The sequence below is a fragment of the Mastigoproctus giganteus genome, chromosome 12 (assembly GCF_048544385.1).
Source record: "Mastigoproctus giganteus isolate SK-2022 chromosome 12, ASM4854438v1, whole genome shotgun sequence".
Classification (NCBI taxonomy): domain Eukaryota; kingdom Metazoa; phylum Arthropoda; class Arachnida; order Uropygi; family Thelyphonidae; genus Mastigoproctus; species Mastigoproctus giganteus.
The window spans coordinates 131964983-131984595 of NC_143586.1; the positions used below are offsets into that span (position 1 = coordinate 131964983).

Below are 19613 nucleotides of genomic sequence, written 5' to 3' on the forward strand. Positions count from 1 at the left end.
TAATGAATATCTGTGTGATTCCGACATTTTGCACAGTATTCAAACAACTAGTGACAGTAGCAATGTGGGGGGTGGGATTGAGGCAATTAAGATATTATATAAACTTTACGAAGATGAAATATTGGCAGATTTTGAAACTTTGTCAAGCCTTTCACTGTGTAGAAAATGTTCTAAAATATAATGGCATACAGGCACTAATTAAAAAAAAAAAAAAAAAAAAAACTGTATTACTAGTCTCCAAAACACTAGGGTGAATTAAGGGCTATTGCTAAAGAACTTGATGTGGAAACTATAAAGATCGGTCGTGTTTTCGGGCCACGATGGGCAGCTGGGAATTGCGGGATGGAGGAATTATCCCGCTTTGTGCAAACATTTTGAATCAGGAGTTAAATATTCCAGATTATTAAATCAACTTTTAAATTTGGAATTTCTTAAAAATTTAGCACTATGATTGACATTCTGCAGGAGCTCTCTTATCTTTCAGAAGATTTACAGAATCACAATGGTAAAAGCATATAAATCAATAATTCAAACTATCAGTGCTGTTGCTAATTTGAAAAATTCTGAAGGAAATTATGAAGCTAAAATTGTGAGCATGTTGAAAGAATTTGAAGGAATCAAAATTAAAAGTAAGAACAGTAAAATTACTTCGTGACAAGTTATTAAATGCATTGCTTTATCCTTAAAGGATAAATTATTAATGCAACAGAATGATTTTAAATTAAATAAAGAAAATAACAATACCATTGAAAGAAATTTTAAGCATATGCTACCTGAAATCGTGGAATGTGAAAGAACTTTCATCTTGGTGGCAAGATGGTGAAAACCGAATAAGAAATTTAAGTTTTCTGATAAAATATGAAATAAAAATTAATGATTTTAGAGATTTTGTCAAAGACAGTTTTTATCTTTAAAATAGAGTGAAATTCCCTTTTCAATTAAGAAAGCCAGAAAATATCTTTGAAACCATCGCGATTAGCAGTGCTGAAGCTGAGTGAGCTTTCAGCATAATGAATAATATTGTGACAATTAAACAAGTTGCAGATTATGATGACCATACATCTAAATGGAAAATTCAATTTGATCCGGATCATTATGTCAAATCGGATGATTACAGAGGATGATTCCTCTGTAATCATCGCTCAGCTATTGAGCAAAGCAGAAGATCGACAAAAAATATTAATAATGTGATTTTGTGTACTTTTTCTAGAAAGTTTGTTTTTTATGTAATATTTATTTTTATATTGTGGAATGTTTTGTGATAGTTTTTATGTCATTTGTGATATGGGAAATATTTCATGTTATTTTATATCAGCAATATTAAAATTTTATCATGAAAAAAAATGTATCCATTATATTTCCCTAGTTGTTAAAAAAAAAGTTGCGCTTGTGCCAAGCACACACGGTAGATGGTTTATGCAAAACATCCTTCGTGTTTCTTTTAGGTATTTTGATTTGTATATATCAATTACGAAATAAAAGAGCTTTTTTATTGTAAATATTTTATTGATCATTCACAGATTTTCATAATTTCTAGAAGACAAGATACAATGGATTTATGATAACTAAAGTAAGAGATGTATACTTGAGAGTGCAATGTATCTAAACATCTATATAAAATAGCACTGATTGATGTACTGATCTTGTAGTTGAAGTAATACATGCAGCTGTTAGGGGCACCTAACAATGGAATAAAACAAAAATGCAAGACGAAAAAGAAATTGTTGACAAAATATTTGTATTGTTGCAATCATACTTATTGCAGTATTAATTTCAGGAAGCATGATTGTGACGTCATGCTATTCAAAAATTCTAAAAATTTAGAACTCCAGACACTGTTATATCCAGTTATCATCGTAAGGTGAGGCATGACAATCAGGTTTTTAAGTTGTTGTTTTTTTTATTATTTTTTTTAAATAGACCTAGGAATGTTTTACACATTCACTTATATGCATGGTAAAAGGGGTATTTAGCCGCATCTGTCCACCCCCTAAATCCGCCCCTGACTCGAGACATCATACCGGACACGAAAAAATGCGTCACGTGCTTTAATCACACTACTAGTAGTGTTAGTGCGGGAAGCGGCTTCTGGTGGAAGCCGCAGATGACATCACTTCCATGACCAATCAAATTTACTGGGTAGAAAGTTGGAAAAACTGCGAGCCCATTGTTAAAATATTCATAGCTGTGTAAACCTTTATTATAACATCAGCATACAATATTGATTTCATTTGCAGAATTATTGTCATCTACTTTGTGATCTGATTCACATATATTAATATTGTGCTTGATTGCAGAAATTCAATCAAGCATGGGAAAGTGGAGGAAGATCTAGCCCTCAGATTCTTTACTTTTTTAAAAAAAATTTTTTTAAATTAAAAAAAAATTAAAACAAAACCTATATTAAAAAATTAATATATTTTTAACTGTTAACATATCTATACAAACATGTGTTTGCATAGTTATGTTAATGGATTATTTACAGTAACAAGTTTATTATATCCTTATATTCTGACCAAGTTAGTGCAAAGTGTAGGCACCCTTTGTACGAATTAAAATGTTAGGTACCCTGGTGATACCTGAGTATCTACCTGCTCACTGATGAGAAGTCAACAAGCTTTGAAACGGTGCCACCTGGCTGGTGGTATCTACCGAGAATAAATAACATTAGTCTTCTTTACTGGTGAAGCATTGCTTATTTCACGTAGCGCAATATCAGGGCACCTCATTGTGAATGCGATCACAATATGAGATGTAACAAAAATGATGCTATTTCACTTACTTCAGTGATTTCCTATGAATTAAAATGCACTTTGCACTAACTTGTTTGTGTAGTGAATTTCCAGTGGTCTGAGGCTTTCAGCCCTAAACCCTTTTTTAGTATATCTTTATGTGTGTGTGTGTGTGTGTGTATATATATATATATATATATATAGAAAATTATTTTAATGTTATGTGCAAATCTTTAATTTAACTTATGCTAATAATGAAAATACCGTGTACCCTGGGAGCGATGTATGTTGAATAAAGGGGGGAAGAACGGAAAAGAGTAACGTTATAAACAAAGTGCGAATTTTGAAAAATGTAAAATTTGAAAAGAACGAAAATAGAAATAGCAGATTATTGAAAAGAACGACCAAAGTAGAAATAGCATTGCAGTATCTTTCATAATTTCTGTGTCTTCTTCAGAGGTCATCCACCTAAATTATGAAAAAGAACAGCAATACTCTTACTTCTGTTTCTGACATGTTCTGTATGTCAAAAAAACACGTGTACGCGGACACGTTGTAAAAAATAATTTAGAATATAAATTTTGAAAAAATAAAATACAAGTTAAGCAAAAATATTATTCCAAAGTATAACATACAGAACATGGATGACCTTACAGAAGTAAGTAACCCGCCAAAAAGAGAAGACAAAGGAAGCGAGTGTCCGATTGACAAGAATGACAAGAATGTCAATAACTTACCGCTACGTGACCGGTCGACAAAAAAGAAAGAGCCGGAGGCTAAACAGTGTATATATGTGAAGAAACGCTAGCGGCACCTAGCGTTAGACGAATTTTGGTGTATGTATATTTTGTAATTTACGTAAGCGGTGGAGCTACGCTAGGTTCAAGTTAAGTACATGATACTCAAACTTTCGGGATAGCAAAGAAATATAATTGCTTACAAAGTAGCAGTAGAGTAGCTAAACTTTGTTAAGGCGAAAAATTATGATTTGGTATAGTAAGAAAAATAGTACTCTGATATTGCTTTCGTTACACTAATCGCTCACAGAGCATAAAATGTAGAATTTAGTAAAGCAAAAAGATGATGAAATTAGGGATATAAAGTTGGGCTAGGGTAGTTCGGGGTTGCAAACCCGTTCCTATAGTTAGGACCCTGAACGACTGTCCGAGAGTAGGTGCACCATGTACTTAAGTCAGTTGTGTTAAAGTGTAAGATATATATAAGTTACAATTAACAAATAAATAGATAAATAAATCAAGATATAATCAAAATTAATTACAAGATAATTACAAGGTAATACACTATGTTAGACCAATCGGTGGGTACAAGTTTTCCAGACCGTAAGACACCAAAGAGGCCTAGTGTATTGTATTTACACTATTTACAAACTTGATGCGTATGGGAGTAATTATTAGTTATAAAGTAATAATGCTGTTTATATTGATATCTATTAAGTTTTTGTGCCTTAATATGTTAAGGGCTTTATTGATATGATGACGCAGGTATTTAATAGGAAAAAGATTTCTGGTCAGTTTACTGTACAATGATCTGATGTTATCAATAACTGTTGTTTTGTCGCTGCATATCGTTGCAATTCTGATGCATTGTGCTAAGATAACGTTAGCATGTACCTGTTTGGAAATATTGGAATTCCATTGTGTATAGTTTACTATGCTAAAGTTGAAAGCTTCACGTTTGTTGTACAAATTGATGGAGGCTATACCATTTTTTATATTGATGTCTAGATCCAAAAATTGGGCTGCTGTGTCAGAATTGTTAGTTCTTTCTAGTACAAGTTCGCTAGGGTATAGATGTGCATAATCCTGGATGAAATTCGGGCAGTTAATTACTATGAGGTCATCTATATATCTAAATAGTATTAGTTCCTGTGGAAATGAGGTTTCTGACCAGTATAGATATAGGTTGGCTATTATGCATGAGGCTGGGCTGCCCATAGGTGTTCCATTGGTTTGGTGATATACTGTATCGCCATCATATATGAAATTATTGGAAATACATAAATTAAGTATGTTGTTCCAGTAATAGGTGTTGCAGGAAATAAAATTCTTATGTTTATCATAGATATCTTTGAGTACCAATTTGAGATTGGTTTGATTGATACTGGTAAATAGGCTATGGAAATCAAAGGTTTGAATATTATTGACTGTATTACTTTGCAAAAATTTTAATACAGGTTGGTTGTTGCCTATGATTTTGCTGTTATGTATCTTATTCATCAGTGGTTGCAGTAGTCGTTCAAGTGTTTTTCCTGATTTGTGTACATAACTATTTTTGCATGAGGTTATGAATCTGAAGCCTATTGGTTTTTTATGAAATTTAGGAATGAAGTAGATGTAAGGTAAGCTGTAATTATTTAAGTTGAGCTTTAGTTTTTTGTTGAAGGCCATTAGTTTTTTTGTAATGATATTACATGTACTGGAAATAGGTTTGTAGGTATTGCTTGAGTTAAGTTCATTAGTTAAAGTATATGTATAAAAATATTTGCAAATGAATGCAAAATTATTGGCTGCTTTATCTACCGGTGTGATTACGAAGTTTTTGTGAAAATCTAGCAGTTTTTGTTTTAATGCAGTCAAGTTATAGTATGTGCCCTGATAATATAAATTTGAACTCTGTAATGCATATTTATGTTTGAATAGGGCGAATGTATGGCTAATCCACATATGGTATGCTTCTATAGGCGGATTAGCCATACATTCGCCCTATTCAAACATAAATATGCATTACAGAGTTCAAATTTATATTATCAGGGCACATACTATAACTTGACTGCATTAAAACAAAAACTGCTAGATTTTCACAAAAACTTCGTAATCACACCGGTAGATAAAGCAGCCAATAATTTTGCATTCATTTGCAAATATTTTTATACATATACTTTAACTAATGAACTTAACTCAAGCAATACCTACAAACCTATTTCCAGTACATGTAATATCATTACAAAAAAACTAATGGCCTTCAACAAAAAACTAAAGCTCAACTTAAATAATTACAGCTTACCTTACATCTACTTCATTCCTAAATTTCATAAAAAACCAATAGGCTTCAGATTCATAACCTCATGCAAAAATAGTTATGTACACAAATCAGGAAAAACACTTGAACGACTACTGCAACCACTGATGAATAAGATACATAACAGCAAAATCATAGGCAACAACCAACCTGTATTAAAATTTTTGCAAAGTAATACAGTCAATAATATTCAAACCTTTGATTTCCATAGCCTATTTACCAGTATCAATCAAACCAATCTCAAATTGGTACTCAAAGATATCTATGATAAACATAAGAATTTTATTTCCTGCAACACCTATTACTGGAACAACATACTTAATTTATGTATTTCCAATAATTTCATATATGATGGCGATACAGTATATCACCAAACCAATGGAACACCTATGGGCAGCCCAGCCTCATGCATAATAGCCAACCTATATCTATACTGGTCAGAAACCTCATTTCCACAGGAACTAATACTATTTAGATATATAGATGACCTCATAGTAATTAACTGCCCGAATTTCATCCAGGATTATGCACATCTATACCCTAGCGAACTTGTACTAGAAAGAACTAACAATTCTGACACAGCAGCCCAATTTTTGGATCTAGACATCAATATAAAAAATGGTATAGCCTCCATCAATTTGTACAACAAACGTGAAGCTTTCAACTTTAGCATAGTAAACTATACACAATGGAATTCCAATATTTCCAAACAGGTACATGCTAACGTTATCTTAGCACAATGCATCAGAATTGCAACGATATGCAGCGACAAAACAACAGTTATTGATAACATCAGATCATTGTACAGTAAACTGACCAGAAATCTTTTTCCTATTAAATACCTGCGTCATCATATCAATAAAGCCCTTAACATATTAAGGCACAAAAACTTAATAGATATCAATATAAACAGCATTATTACTTTATAACTAATAATTACTCCCATACGCATCAAGTTTGTAAATAGTGTAAATACAATACACTAGGCCTCTTTGGTGTCTTACGGTCTGGAAAACTTGTACCCACCGATTGGTCTAACATAGTGTATTACCTTGTAATTATCTTGTAATTAATTTTGATTATATCTTGATTTATTTATCTATTTATTTGTTAATTGTAACTTATATATATCTTACACTTTAACACAACTGACTTAAGTACATGGTGCACCTACTCTCGGACAGTCGTTCAGGGTCCTAACTATAGGAACGGGTTTGCAACCCCGAACTACCCTAGCCCAACTTTATATCCCTAATTTCATCATCTTTTTGCTTTACTAAATTCTACATTTTATGCTCTGTGAGCGATTAGTGTAACGAAAGCAATATCAGAGTACTATTTTTCTTACTATACCAAATCATAATTTTTCGCCTTAACAAAGTTTAGCTACTCTACTGCTACTTTGTAAGCAATTATATTTCTTTGCTATCCCGAAAGTTTGAGTATCATGTACTTAACTTGAACCTAGCGTAGCTCCACCGCTTACGTAAATTACAAAATATACATACACCAAAATTCGTCTAACGCTAGGTGCCGCTAGCGTTTCTTCACATATATACACTGTTTAGCCTCCGGCTCTTTCTTTTTTGTCGACCGGTCACGTAGCGGTAAGTTATTGACATTCTTGTCATTCTTGTCAATCGGACACTCGCTTCCTTTGTCTTCTCTTTTTGGCGGGTTACTTACTTCTGTAAGGTCATCCATGTTCTGTATGTTATACTTTGGAATAATATTTTTGCTTAACTTGTATTTTATTTTTTCAAAATTTATATTCTAAATTATTTTTTACAACGTGTCCGCGTACACGTGTTTTTTTGACATACAGAACATGTCAGAAACAGAAGTAAGAGTATTGCTGTTCTTTTTCATAATTTAGGTGGATGACCTCTGAAGAAGACACAGAAATTATGAAAGATACTGCAATGCTATTTCTACTTTGGTCGTTCTTTTCAATAATCTGCTATTTCTATTTTCGTTCTTTTCAAATTTTACATTTTTCAAAATTCGCACTTTGTTTATAACGTTACTCTTTTCCGTTCTTCCCCCCTTTATTCAACATACATCGCTCCCAGGGTACACGGTATTTTCATTATTAGCATAAGTTAAATTAAAGATTTGCACATAACATTAAAATAATTTTCTATATATACATTATGGTTGTAGGGTACCTTTGCTCTTGCAGTGTCCCTGATCCATAATTCATATTATTGATATTCCATTTTATCTCTATTCAAATTCAAATCCATTTTCTTTCTTTACTTAATTTTAATTTTTATTCATAATTATATATATATATATATTTTTTTTTTTTTTTTAAACAGCATAGTTGCAGCCCAAATGTGTTTGTTCAAAATGTTTTCGTGGATACACATGACCTGAGGTTTCCATGGGTTGCTTTCTTTGCAATGAAGTAAGTCTCTTTTTAATTGGAACATTTCATTGAAATATTTATTGCATACAAATTATTCTCCATTTGTTAAATGTATAGAATGGAAACCATAGCCAGGCAGATATCATAAGAATAGATTATGATAAGGTTATAACATTTATGTAATTCTTTGTAACTATGTGGCAGAGACATTAGTCACAAAGTTTTAGATCATGGCTGATTTATTAAGCAACTGGAACTAGAAAATCAGATGTTGGGTTTTAAATGGTCATAGAAAGTTCAGTAACTGTTGAATGCCAGATAATTCTCTATTATTTTACATATATATACATATACATAATTCTCTATTATTTTACAAAGACCAATAGATTGACAGTAGCCACTGGCAGAGGTGAAAGAGATTCTTGCACTGCTTCTATTAGAATGAGCAGAAGCCTGAAAAACAAGATGCATGGTATTTCAGAGACTGCTGGGAGCCATTGCGGTACAAGTAAACACATGGGTTGTGTTAGGGTAGCTAAGAATAGAAACAGGTGCAGGTATACTTGCGTGTACACCAATGCTAGGAGTTTAGTAAATAAATTTGATGAATTTGAGGTATTGCTCAAAACATCGAAGGCAGATATTGTTGGGATATCAGAGACGTGGTGTCACACAGATATAAGGGATGCGGAACTGCAATTTGGGGAGTACAACGTCTACAGAAAGGATAGACAGGATAGGAAGGGGGGAGGTGTTATGCTATTAGTTAAGAAACACATAAAAACCAAGGAAGTGAAGCCAGTCGACATCGCGGGATAGTGCAGTGTGGAGTCAGTTTGGTGTGACATAAACATTGGGAGATCAAAATTGAGAGTAGGAGTGTGCTATAGGCCTAATGACTCTGATGAGTATAATAAGGAACTGTACAGGGAAATAGAGTGGGCCAGTAAATCAGAGTGTCTTATAATGGGAGATTTTAATTTCCCAGATATAGACTGGAATTTGGGGGCTGGATACTCACACACTAGCAGGGCTTTTGTGGATTTATTGGATGATTGTTTTCTACATCAGCATGTTCGGGAGGCAACTAGAGGGTGTAATACTCTTGATTTGATTATCAGCAGTCATTCTTCATGCATTAAGAATCTGCAGATAAATGAACCACTAGGTGGCAGTGATCACAGTGTGCTGAAGTGGGATTTACTCAAAGAGGTAACTACCATTAGGGGTAAAGGGAAGGGTTATTGCTTCCGTAAAGGCGACTACGATGGACTGAGACAGTATTTAAATTCTATACAGTGGGACCAACTGATGATGTTACCAACAGCAAATTCAAAATGGGAAGCATTCAAAGAACTTATCTTGGAAGCTACTAGGCTTTACATACCAACTAAGAAATATTGTTCAAGGTTTAGGCCAAAATGGATGTCAGATGAACTAATGAGGCATATGGCAGAGAAGAAAAATGCATGGGATACTTACAAATTAACACATGACACAGAAGCCTATGATAGATACAAGTTGATATGCAACCAAGTTACAAAGGAGGTTAGGCAGGCGAAGGCAGATTACGAGAAATCCTTGGCAAGGGATGCAAAGAAAAACAGCAAAGAGTTCTTTACTTATGTAAACTCTAGAAGGAAAGGGATGAATCAGATTGGTCCACTTGATATTGATGGGTCAAGTGTTGATGATCCTGCTCAGGTAGCTAACAAACTAAATGAATATTTTGCATCGACATTCACACATGAGGAGTTATTCAGCGAGGGGAATGCCAGAGGTGTATTCAACTCTAGCAGTAAGCTACAGAATCTTGAAATAACTGGGAGTAAAGTTGAGGAGAAACTGTTGAAGATAAACACAAGAAAGGCACCCGGGGTGGATGGGATCTATCCAGTTATATTAAAGGAGGCAGCAAAGGAAGTAAGCAAACCCTTAGCCATAATTATGAGAGCTTCCTTGGACTCAGGGGAGGTACCCATAGACTGGAAATGTGCAAATGTGACCCCAATTCACAAAGGAGGATCAAAGGCTGACACAAGTAATTATAGACCTGTGAGCTTAACTTCTGTTCCAGGAAAATTAATGGAGGCACTGGTTAAAGAAGCACTGCAGGATCATTTAGACATGACTTCAGTTATGCTCAGACACAGCATGGTTTTGTTAAGGGGAAGTCTTGCCTGACCAACTTGATTGGATACTATGATGCAGTCACAAAAGAACTGGATGCAGGGAATAACTTTGATATTATATACTTGGATCTTAGAAAGGCTTTTGATACTGTTGCACATGGAAGACTGCTACACAAATTGGAGCAGTGTGACGTTGGAGGCAAATTGCTGCTATGGATAAAGGGGTGGTTGAGGGGGAGAAGACAGAGAGTGGTAATCAATGGACACTGCTCATCGTGGACTGATGTTATTAGTGGAGTCCCTCAGGGCTCAGTGTTGGGTCCATTATTGTTTTCTGTATTTATAAATGATATTGATGATGGTATATCGGGATTAATGTCCAAGTTTGCAGACGATACAAAGGTTGGCAGGGTTGTCAAGGACACTACTGACACTATGCTGCTGCAACAGGATCTGGAAAGGTTGAGCAGATGGGCTGAGAGGTGGCAAATGAAGTTTAACATTGACAAATGTAAAGTACTACACATGGGAAACAGCAACCCCAGAGCAACGTATGAACTCTGTGGTACAACACTGACAGTGGTAGAGAATGAAAGGGACTTGGGGGTGGTTGTGCAGGCAGATATGAAGTTCTCTGAGCAGTGCAGACGGGCTGCAAGAGTAGCTCATGGAGTATTGTCAATGATATACAGGAATTTTTCCAGCAGGGATAAGGAGGTGATTATTCGATTGTATAAGGCGATGGTCAGGCCACACCTAGAGTACTGTATACAGGTCTGGAGGCCTCATTTCAAGAAGGATGTAGAGCTGCTGGAACGAGTACAGAGAAGGGCATCAAGATTAGTGAATGGAACAAAGGGGTGCTCTTACGAAGAAAGGCTTAAGTTTTGCAAATTACAGTGTCTGGAGACTAGGCACCAGCGAGGTGATCTGATAGAGGTGTATAAAGCCTTGAATGGTTTAAGCATGCTCAATGCTGATGGGATTCTTCCTCTAGCTCAGAATAATCACCTGAGAGGGCATAAATTCAAATTGAGGAAAGACAGATGTAGGATAGACGTGCGGAAATTTGCCTTTAGTCAGCAGGTGGTTGGTTGGTGGAACAGACTTCCATCCCTTGTGGTGGAGGTTGATAGCGTAAATAAGTTTAAGGCTCAGCTGGACAGGTATTTTGAACGAACAGAGGGGTGAAGTGGAAGTGGTTATTTTTTTTTTTTTTTATTTGGCTGATGCTGCATAAGCTTGCTTTCTTGCATCAAATGCCTCTACTAATGCTAATGCTAAATGCTAATGCATATTTTTTTCCAGTTAGGCATGGAAACTGAGCCTATGCAAATTGATCTTGGGGTGACAGAAAGGCTCAATATGCAGTACATTTCTAGTAAATTCATTTTAAACATGGTAATAGTATATCTGTTTGAAATAGGTAACTCACTCAGCCTACAACATTCTTACATGCTCTAAATCTCATCTATCACCCAGTATAGTGCAAGAAAAGTGGCAAAAAGAATTTATATATGCATTGTCACTGGACATAATCAGCCTTATTCAACTTCATAAACTATTACTGAAGACAGGAGACTTGCTTTGCTATCAAGTGTGATGGTCTACAAATTATAACACAGCATGGGGGGTGGGGGGGAGAATAAATTTTTTGTAATCATTGTTCTGTTAGATTATACCTACTGTTGATCAATGTGTGAATCTTTTAAGGTTTTTTGGCAATGGATGGAAGCCACTTCAAGAGCTAATGATCTTGTGGTGTCAAGGTGATGGAGTCCACCACATGGTGGACTCCATCAAAACTGAAGCCTTTCCTAGTAAGAGTACCCTTTTGTTCCCCTCACTAATCTTGTTGATGTCCTCTGCAACAAAAGATTAGTGAGGGGAGCAAGAGATTCACATCCTTTCTAAAATGAAGCCTATAGACCTGTATGCATTACTCAAGATGTGGTATAACCTAAAGCAAAACGTGCAGGTCCCACAGGAGGTTGTTATTGTTTGGTGACTCTGTTGTTAGGGAAATGGGTAATATATTGTACAAAAAGGATAGGTAGAATAGGACCACGGTATGTCTACCAGGGGCAAAAGTAAATGATGTTGAAGACAACCAGATATCATCTTTTTAGGGCACAAAAGGCGAGATTGTTGTGCACGCCGGCACTAATGATATTAAGAATACGATATCTGAGGACTTACTTCACAGTGTTGAGAAAAGTCACTAGTTAGGCTTAAATTTGAAAGTATTTGCAATCCTGCCCAGAGGAGGGTGTACTGTTGAGAGCCTTATCAATAAATTTGGCCCTGGAGAGAGAGAGAGAGAGAGAGAGAGAGAGAGAGAGAGAGAGAGAGAGAGAGAGAGAGAGACTGTATGCAGGGTTCATGGGGTAGAATTTTTCTAAGCATGGTCTGGTCTGTACTTTTTTTTTAACAAGAGAGACTGTTTTTATAGGGATGGAATTCACTTAAATAGAAAGAGTGCAACAATATTTGTAGATGCTATTGATGCAGTGTTAGGTGGGTCAAAATAACAGATAGCTTGGTGGGGGGGACACAGAATAACAGATGATCAGATCTGCAGGCAGAGGTGAAAGCGATTTGTGCACTTCTGTTGGAACTTGCAGCAACCTGGAGCATGGTAAGCAAGGTGTCGAGGATTTCAAGCTCTGCTGTGGGTCTTCACGGATCAAGAATATACACAGGCTGTATTAGGGTAATGAAGAGTAAGAACAGGTGCATGTACTTGCATGTACACTAATATTAGGAGCATAGTAATTAAATTTTATAAATTTGCAGTATTGATTAAGTCATCAAATGATGACATTTTGGGATATCAGAAATATGGTTGCATTCAGACATAAAGATTGAAAATTTGAATATAGGGAGCACAATGTGTACAGAAAGTACAAGGCAGGACTGGAGGTAGGGGGGGTGGAGGTTATGATCTTGGTTCAGAATTATATTAAATCTAAGTCAGTGCATCCAGTCAACATGATTGGTCAGTGCAATGCAGAGTCAGTATTGCACTGGCCGAACTGGGAACACAACAATGAAAGTAGGAGTGTGTTATAGGCCTAACTAATGTAATGAGTGTATCAAACGATTATATAAAGAAATAGAGTGGGCCAGTAAATCAGAATGTATTGTAATGGGGAAATTTAAACTTCCCAGATATTGATTGTAACATGTGGGTTGCTCATTCACACACACTAGCAGTGGGCAATGGGTTTATTAGTATTAGCCAAATAGTGCAAGGAAGCCACAGGCTTTTGATGCATTTGGAGGGGGCGAAAGGTAGAGGGATAAGAAACAACAATTTATGCACTTCTCTCCTCTTGAAGGTAATTATCCAGTTGACCTTTGAATTTCTTAAAACTGTCAGCTTCAACTACATGTGGATGCAAATTGTTCCAGTAATCAACAATTCTAGGACTAAAAGAAACTTCCTGCAATCTAATCTAAACCTATTCCCCTGTAATTTGATTTTATGGTCATTAGCTCTGGAATTTTTTATAGCAGTGTTCCACCTTCATTCATTTTACTAACCCCTCTCAGGTCCCCTCTGAGATGCCTGGTTGCCACGCTACATACCTACATAATCAGAGTCTTTCCTTGTATGGTCACCCTTTTGTTAATCTTACCATGTCAGTTTCCAGTTTTTAGATACTTTCAAGAAGCTCAATGCTTTTTTTTTTTTTTTTTTTTTATATATGAGGGCTCCATACTTGGACACAATATTTCAAATGCAGTCTTACAATTATCCCAGATACACTTGGTTGGGTAACATCCAACCAAGTAAATTATACTTGGTTCAAAAATCAAAATCAAAGTAAATTATATACTTGGTTGGGTGTTACCCAACCAAGTGTATAATTTACTTTGAGGTTGCTATTCCCCAGACCTTGCAATTTGCTGCATTAAAACTTAGCTGCCACTTTTCTGGATTATTCTTGAAGCCTGTTGAAGTCATCCTGAAGGAGTGTGGGTTTGAACTGATCATTAACAACTCTATCAGTCTTACACTTCATTGATGTTGTTTATGAAAATCAGAAACAGCAATTGTCCAAGAACCGATCCTTGGGGACCGAACTTCTGATTTCTTCCCTGCAGCCACTTAACAATACATCTTCGAATCATTCCAGTAATTCCAACATGTTCCAGCTTATATAGTAACCTCCCATGAGGTTACTTGTATAAGCTGAGTCAAATGCATTGCTAAAATCCAAATAAACTACGTCAAAATTGTTTCCTACATCCAGTTCATGAGTCTGTGTCAAAATAGTTTACTAGGTTAATTAAACATGATTTTCCCTTAACAAAACCATGTTGTGTGTTATTCAGAATGCCATGTCTATCTATATGCACCTGGATTGCACCCACTGAAGTCAGACTAATTGGTCTGTATTTACTGACTTCACTCATAGAACTACCTTTATGTATTGGCACTACACTGGCACTTCTCCAATCTAAAGGAATGTCCCCTGAAATCAAAGATGTCATTTTAATTAACCTCAGTGGTTCAATACACTCCCTCATGCTCTCCCTCACAACTACAGGATATATGCCATTAACATCTGGGAGCCTTACGTGCCTTTATGCTCAAAAGTTTTTCTAATAAGTAATCATCTGTAATTACTTCATCACTAATTTCATATGGCTCAGCCTCACTTGCACAGCCTGTTCTCAGCATAAAGGGTCTTTCATCAGTAAAGATGTAAATGCAAAATACCTATTCAATTCATAAGCAATCTCAGCTGATTTATCTGACTTTCTCACACTCAGTACACAAGAGTGCGATCTTATTTACTTTCTTTTTCATTGTATTCATATATATGAAAAATTCCTTGTCCCCATTCTTTGCCTAACTAATGTAATGAGTGTCATTACACTTGCTCTCCTTGCAACCCTGCAACAACCGTGCAGACAAATTAAATAGATATTTTGCATCTACATTCACACATGAGGAATTATTTAGGGGGGGGGATGCCACAAGTTTATCAAACTCCAACAGGGAGCTATATGGTTTGTAATAACTCAGAGGAAAGTGGTAGAGAAATTGTTGATGTTAAACATTAAAAAGGCACCTGGGGTGGATGGGATCTATCCAGTTATATTAAAGGAGGCAGCAAAGGAAGTAAGCAAAGTCTTAGCCATAATCATGAGAGTTTCCTTGGATTCATGGGAAGTACCGATGGACTGGAGATGTGCAAATGTGACCCCAATTCATAAAAGAGGATCAAAGGGTGACACAAGTAATTACAGACCTGTTAGTTTAACTTTTGTTCCAGGGAAAATAATGAAGTCACTGATTAAAGAAGCACTGTAGGATCATCTAGACAAGACTGCAGTTATAGTTCAGATACAGCATGGGTTTGTTGAGGTGAAGTCTTGTCTGAAAAAGTTGATTGGATACTATGATGCACTCAGAAAGGAATTGGATGCAGGGAATAACTTTGATATCATATACTTGGATTTCAGGAAAGCTTTTGATACTGTTACACACAAGACTGCTGTACAGATTGGAGCAGTGTGGCATTAAGGAAATGTTATTGCTATGGATAAAGGGATGGTTAAGTGGGAGAAGACAGAGTGGTTATCACTGGACACTGTTCTTCATGGACTAATGTAATTAGTGGAGTCCCACAGTGTTTGTTGCTGGGTCCATTGTTGTTTTCATTATTTATCAGTGATATTGATGAAGGTATATCAGGCTTAATGTCTAAGTTTGTATAGGATGCAAAGGTTGGCAGGATGGTTTTCGACAGTCTTCAGGATGCAACAAGATCTAGGAAAATTGGATTGATGGCATCCAAAGAGATGATATTCAGTTTGGCATTTTTCCTCCCCCTTTATGTACTCACCTTGAAACCTTCTTTTGAGGGCAGTTTTCACCTTGAGAAAGAGGAACAAGTCCACTGGTGGATCAGGAAAGTAGAGTGAATGGTCAATCTGTACAATACCATATTTCATCAGAAATGTCTCAACAAGTGGAGAATGGATGGGAGCATTGTCGTGCAACAAGAACCAGCTGTTCTTGTTCAATTCCTGGGTGAGGCTGCAATTTCTCTTGAAATTGCGGCCTCGCCCAGGAATTGCACTTCAATAGTTTTTGAAGCACCTGTATCTAGAACGCAGCATTGACTCTTCAGGTACCAAATGAAGCATTGACTCTTCATTTGTACCCTTCAGGTACAAATTCCTTGTGAATCACACCCTGTTTGTTGAAGAACACGATCAGCAATCTCTTGATGCTGGACCTGTAAACTAAACTTTTTGGGTCTTGTGATGATTTTGAATCCACTGCATGGTCTGATGTTTCATTTCTGACAATACATTTATGGAAATTAGGATTCTTGGCAGGTCTGGATGACGTCTTTGTTTGATGACATTCTCCTTAATTTCTGCTCATCCATGAGGCCATTTTGTGCAGACCTTTTCCTTAAATCTTATTACATAATTTGACGAATCATCTCCTTTCTTGTTCATACTCCAGCATGACAACCAGGCCAGAGGAGTTTACAATAAATCACGAATACAATCATTAACTGTATTTAGCAGTCACGGGTTTAAACCAAGGTCAATTTGAAACTGGTCAAAGAGCATGTGCTACTGCAGGAGCACGCTAGCTCCTGCCTATTTGACTACCATTCATATCCAACTTGGATATGAATTGGACCTTCGGAAAGTGCCTCATCAAGACTACCGACTAATAATTCAGAAAAAATGCATGTGCCAATGGCAGTTATCATGGGAAAATCAACCGAACAATAAGCTTCGAAGTATCAAGCCAAACCTTGAGCGATGGCCTTCCAGCTTCAGTTCAATCAGACATTCAGGAGGTAATATTGCCTCATCTGCGAATAGGTCACACAAATATCACTCATGGTTATCTTTTAAGAGGAGAGATACCCCTCAATGTCATCACTGTAATACAATGCTCTCAGTGAAACACATTCTGGTTGAATGCACAAAATATACAAGAGAACGCCAGAATGCACTCCAGCCACAACAGAAGATCCTCCTATACTTACTTCACTTTTAAATAATGAAACAAATGTCTCAAGCATTTATAATTTTCTCAAGATGATTAAAGTATATCACCTCCTTTAGTTAGTTAAAAAAAAAAAAAAAATTTACTTTCTGGTTCCTTTTTTCCATTTTCTCTATTTGAGAAGAAATGGCATACATAGTTACCATATGTATGGCGCACTATGGCCATAGTTGCCGATGCGCCCAATAAATCCCGAAACAAACGAATTGGACCTTCAGAATGATGGTCAAATGACCATCCCTTGTCACAATTTCCTGAACTTTTGCAACTTTATTCTCATTTTGAGAGGATGATGGACACCCACTTATGGGTTGTCGTGAACGTCCTCACGTCCATCTTTGAACCACTTATACCATCCAAATGCACTGGTATGACTTAACATTTCATCACCGTAAACAGTTTTAACATTTCATATGTTTCTGTTGCAGATTTTGCAAAATTTGATTTTCATTTGTTGCTCCATTGCAGAATCATGACATGGAATTTTAATACTACTAATGAAACTGATTGTTACTCGAAACCTTTCAGCATACTGGACAATCTCTGTAATACCACCACCACCACCTGTTGGAGGAAGTTTGAACTACAACATACCATTTCTGTTTATTTTCAAACTCATCAAACATGACCATAACAGCACTATTCTGGGAACTCTATTACTACATCTTGTACATGATGCGTGACACGTTGGCATGGATAAGAGAACCATTGCTAAGTGATAAGAGAAACATAAGGGAACCTGTGAAACATGAGATAAGCATAAAAGAAGCAAAGGAGAAACTGTAGTTTTTAAGAGAATAATGATGTCAAATTTGAATGATGGATTTGAAGCCAATGGATATAGAGGGACCAATGTACATTTTTGAGTGGCTATAAATTTCCACTAAATTATAATGATTATGATACATACATAGTTTTCTGAAACTACATAGACGTATTTCTCAGTATGGAGGTGAGGGAAAAGGTACCTGGGCACTGTTTTGTCAAGCAGTGGCTCTTCTGAAGATTTGCTGAAACAGTGCCTTTAAACAAAAACTTATACAATGCATTGCATATAGAGATCAGCTGCATTGGTAGCAGGAATGTAAATTATGCACATTGATCTCTGTAGTTTTGCATTTATTTATCAAAAATTTCAAAAAAAAAAAAAAAAAATCTTTATTGTATATCTGCTACTATCTTATAAAGTATTAGCAGATATACATTAATCAGAATTTTAAAGTTATTGTATATACTTAAATATTTTCATAACATATTTGCATGTCTCTATTACTAATAATTTCAGTAACTGATAAGTATAAAGAAAATTTTTAGATGAGATATTTCTCTTACCATGGATATATCTTAAAAAAAAAAAAAAAAAAAAAAATATATATATATATATATATATATATATATATATATATATATATATTTGTCTTGTTTTCTAGGTATATCCGGGCAGGTACAGAACTGACTTGGGATTACAACTATGATGTTGGTAGTGTGCCAGGAAAAGTCTTATATTGCTACTGTGGGTCTTCAGAATGCAGAGGCCGTCTTCTTTAAAATTAAATTTAAAACATCACCATTACTACTGCTCATGGTTGTTTTGTATACAATACCATCCTTCTTTTACCTGGTTCATGTCTTTGTAATTGGAATAGCTGAAATGCATGACCTTCATTTGTAATTTATGTGTACATACAGACATATATCATTGTCAGTTGGGTATTCATATTTGTATACACTGCCAAATCTCATTGAGAAGACTGTAATAATTTGTACAAATTGTAAAATGTATTTGAATGCATGTTTATTTTAGATACAGGTGTGCATTTTCCTTATTTGCTAATATATCTTGTTCAACTGTTATTTGAATATTTATTTTTGTTTTAATTGCATTTTTTTTTTAAATCAGGCAGCTGATATAAAGGCATTGTTTCTTATGTGTAACTGGTTTAAATGCTGAATGCAAAAATTTATTTCCTTTTTTTATGAATTAGGCAGCTGATGTAAAGGCATTATGCTTCTTATGTATAATTGGTTTAAGTGCTGCAACAATCTGGAAGTAACCAAAAATGCATAAAATTAATTTCCAAGCAATATCAGATCACTAACTTTCAGTAAATTTATTTGTTTTAATGAAAACACAAAAAAGAAAATGTAATGAAATTTGTTAGCAAAGGAACACAAATTCAATATAATTTAATTTATGAACGGATATAATGCATCATATGTTAAATACTCATGTAATTTTATCATATCATGACATTTATTGTAATATATTTTTATCACTGGCACATATT

At 35.4% G+C, this 19613-nt stretch overlaps 1 protein-coding gene across 1 annotated transcript in view; it reads left to right on the top strand.

The window, feature by feature from the left end:
* egg (SET domain bifurcated histone lysine methyltransferase eggless) overlaps positions 1–19030 on the top strand; it is a 536019-nt gene extending 516989 nt beyond the window's left edge. Inside the window, exons 28-29 of the mRNA XM_090386075.1 lie at positions 8093–8181; positions 18756–19030. Coding sequence (XP_090242201.1) covers positions 8093–8181; positions 18756–18873 — 207 coding nt within the window. The 3' untranslated portion in view covers positions 18874–19030. The remainder of the gene's footprint in view (positions 1–8092; positions 8182–18755) is intronic.
* Positions 19031–19613: the final 583 nt, after the last annotated feature.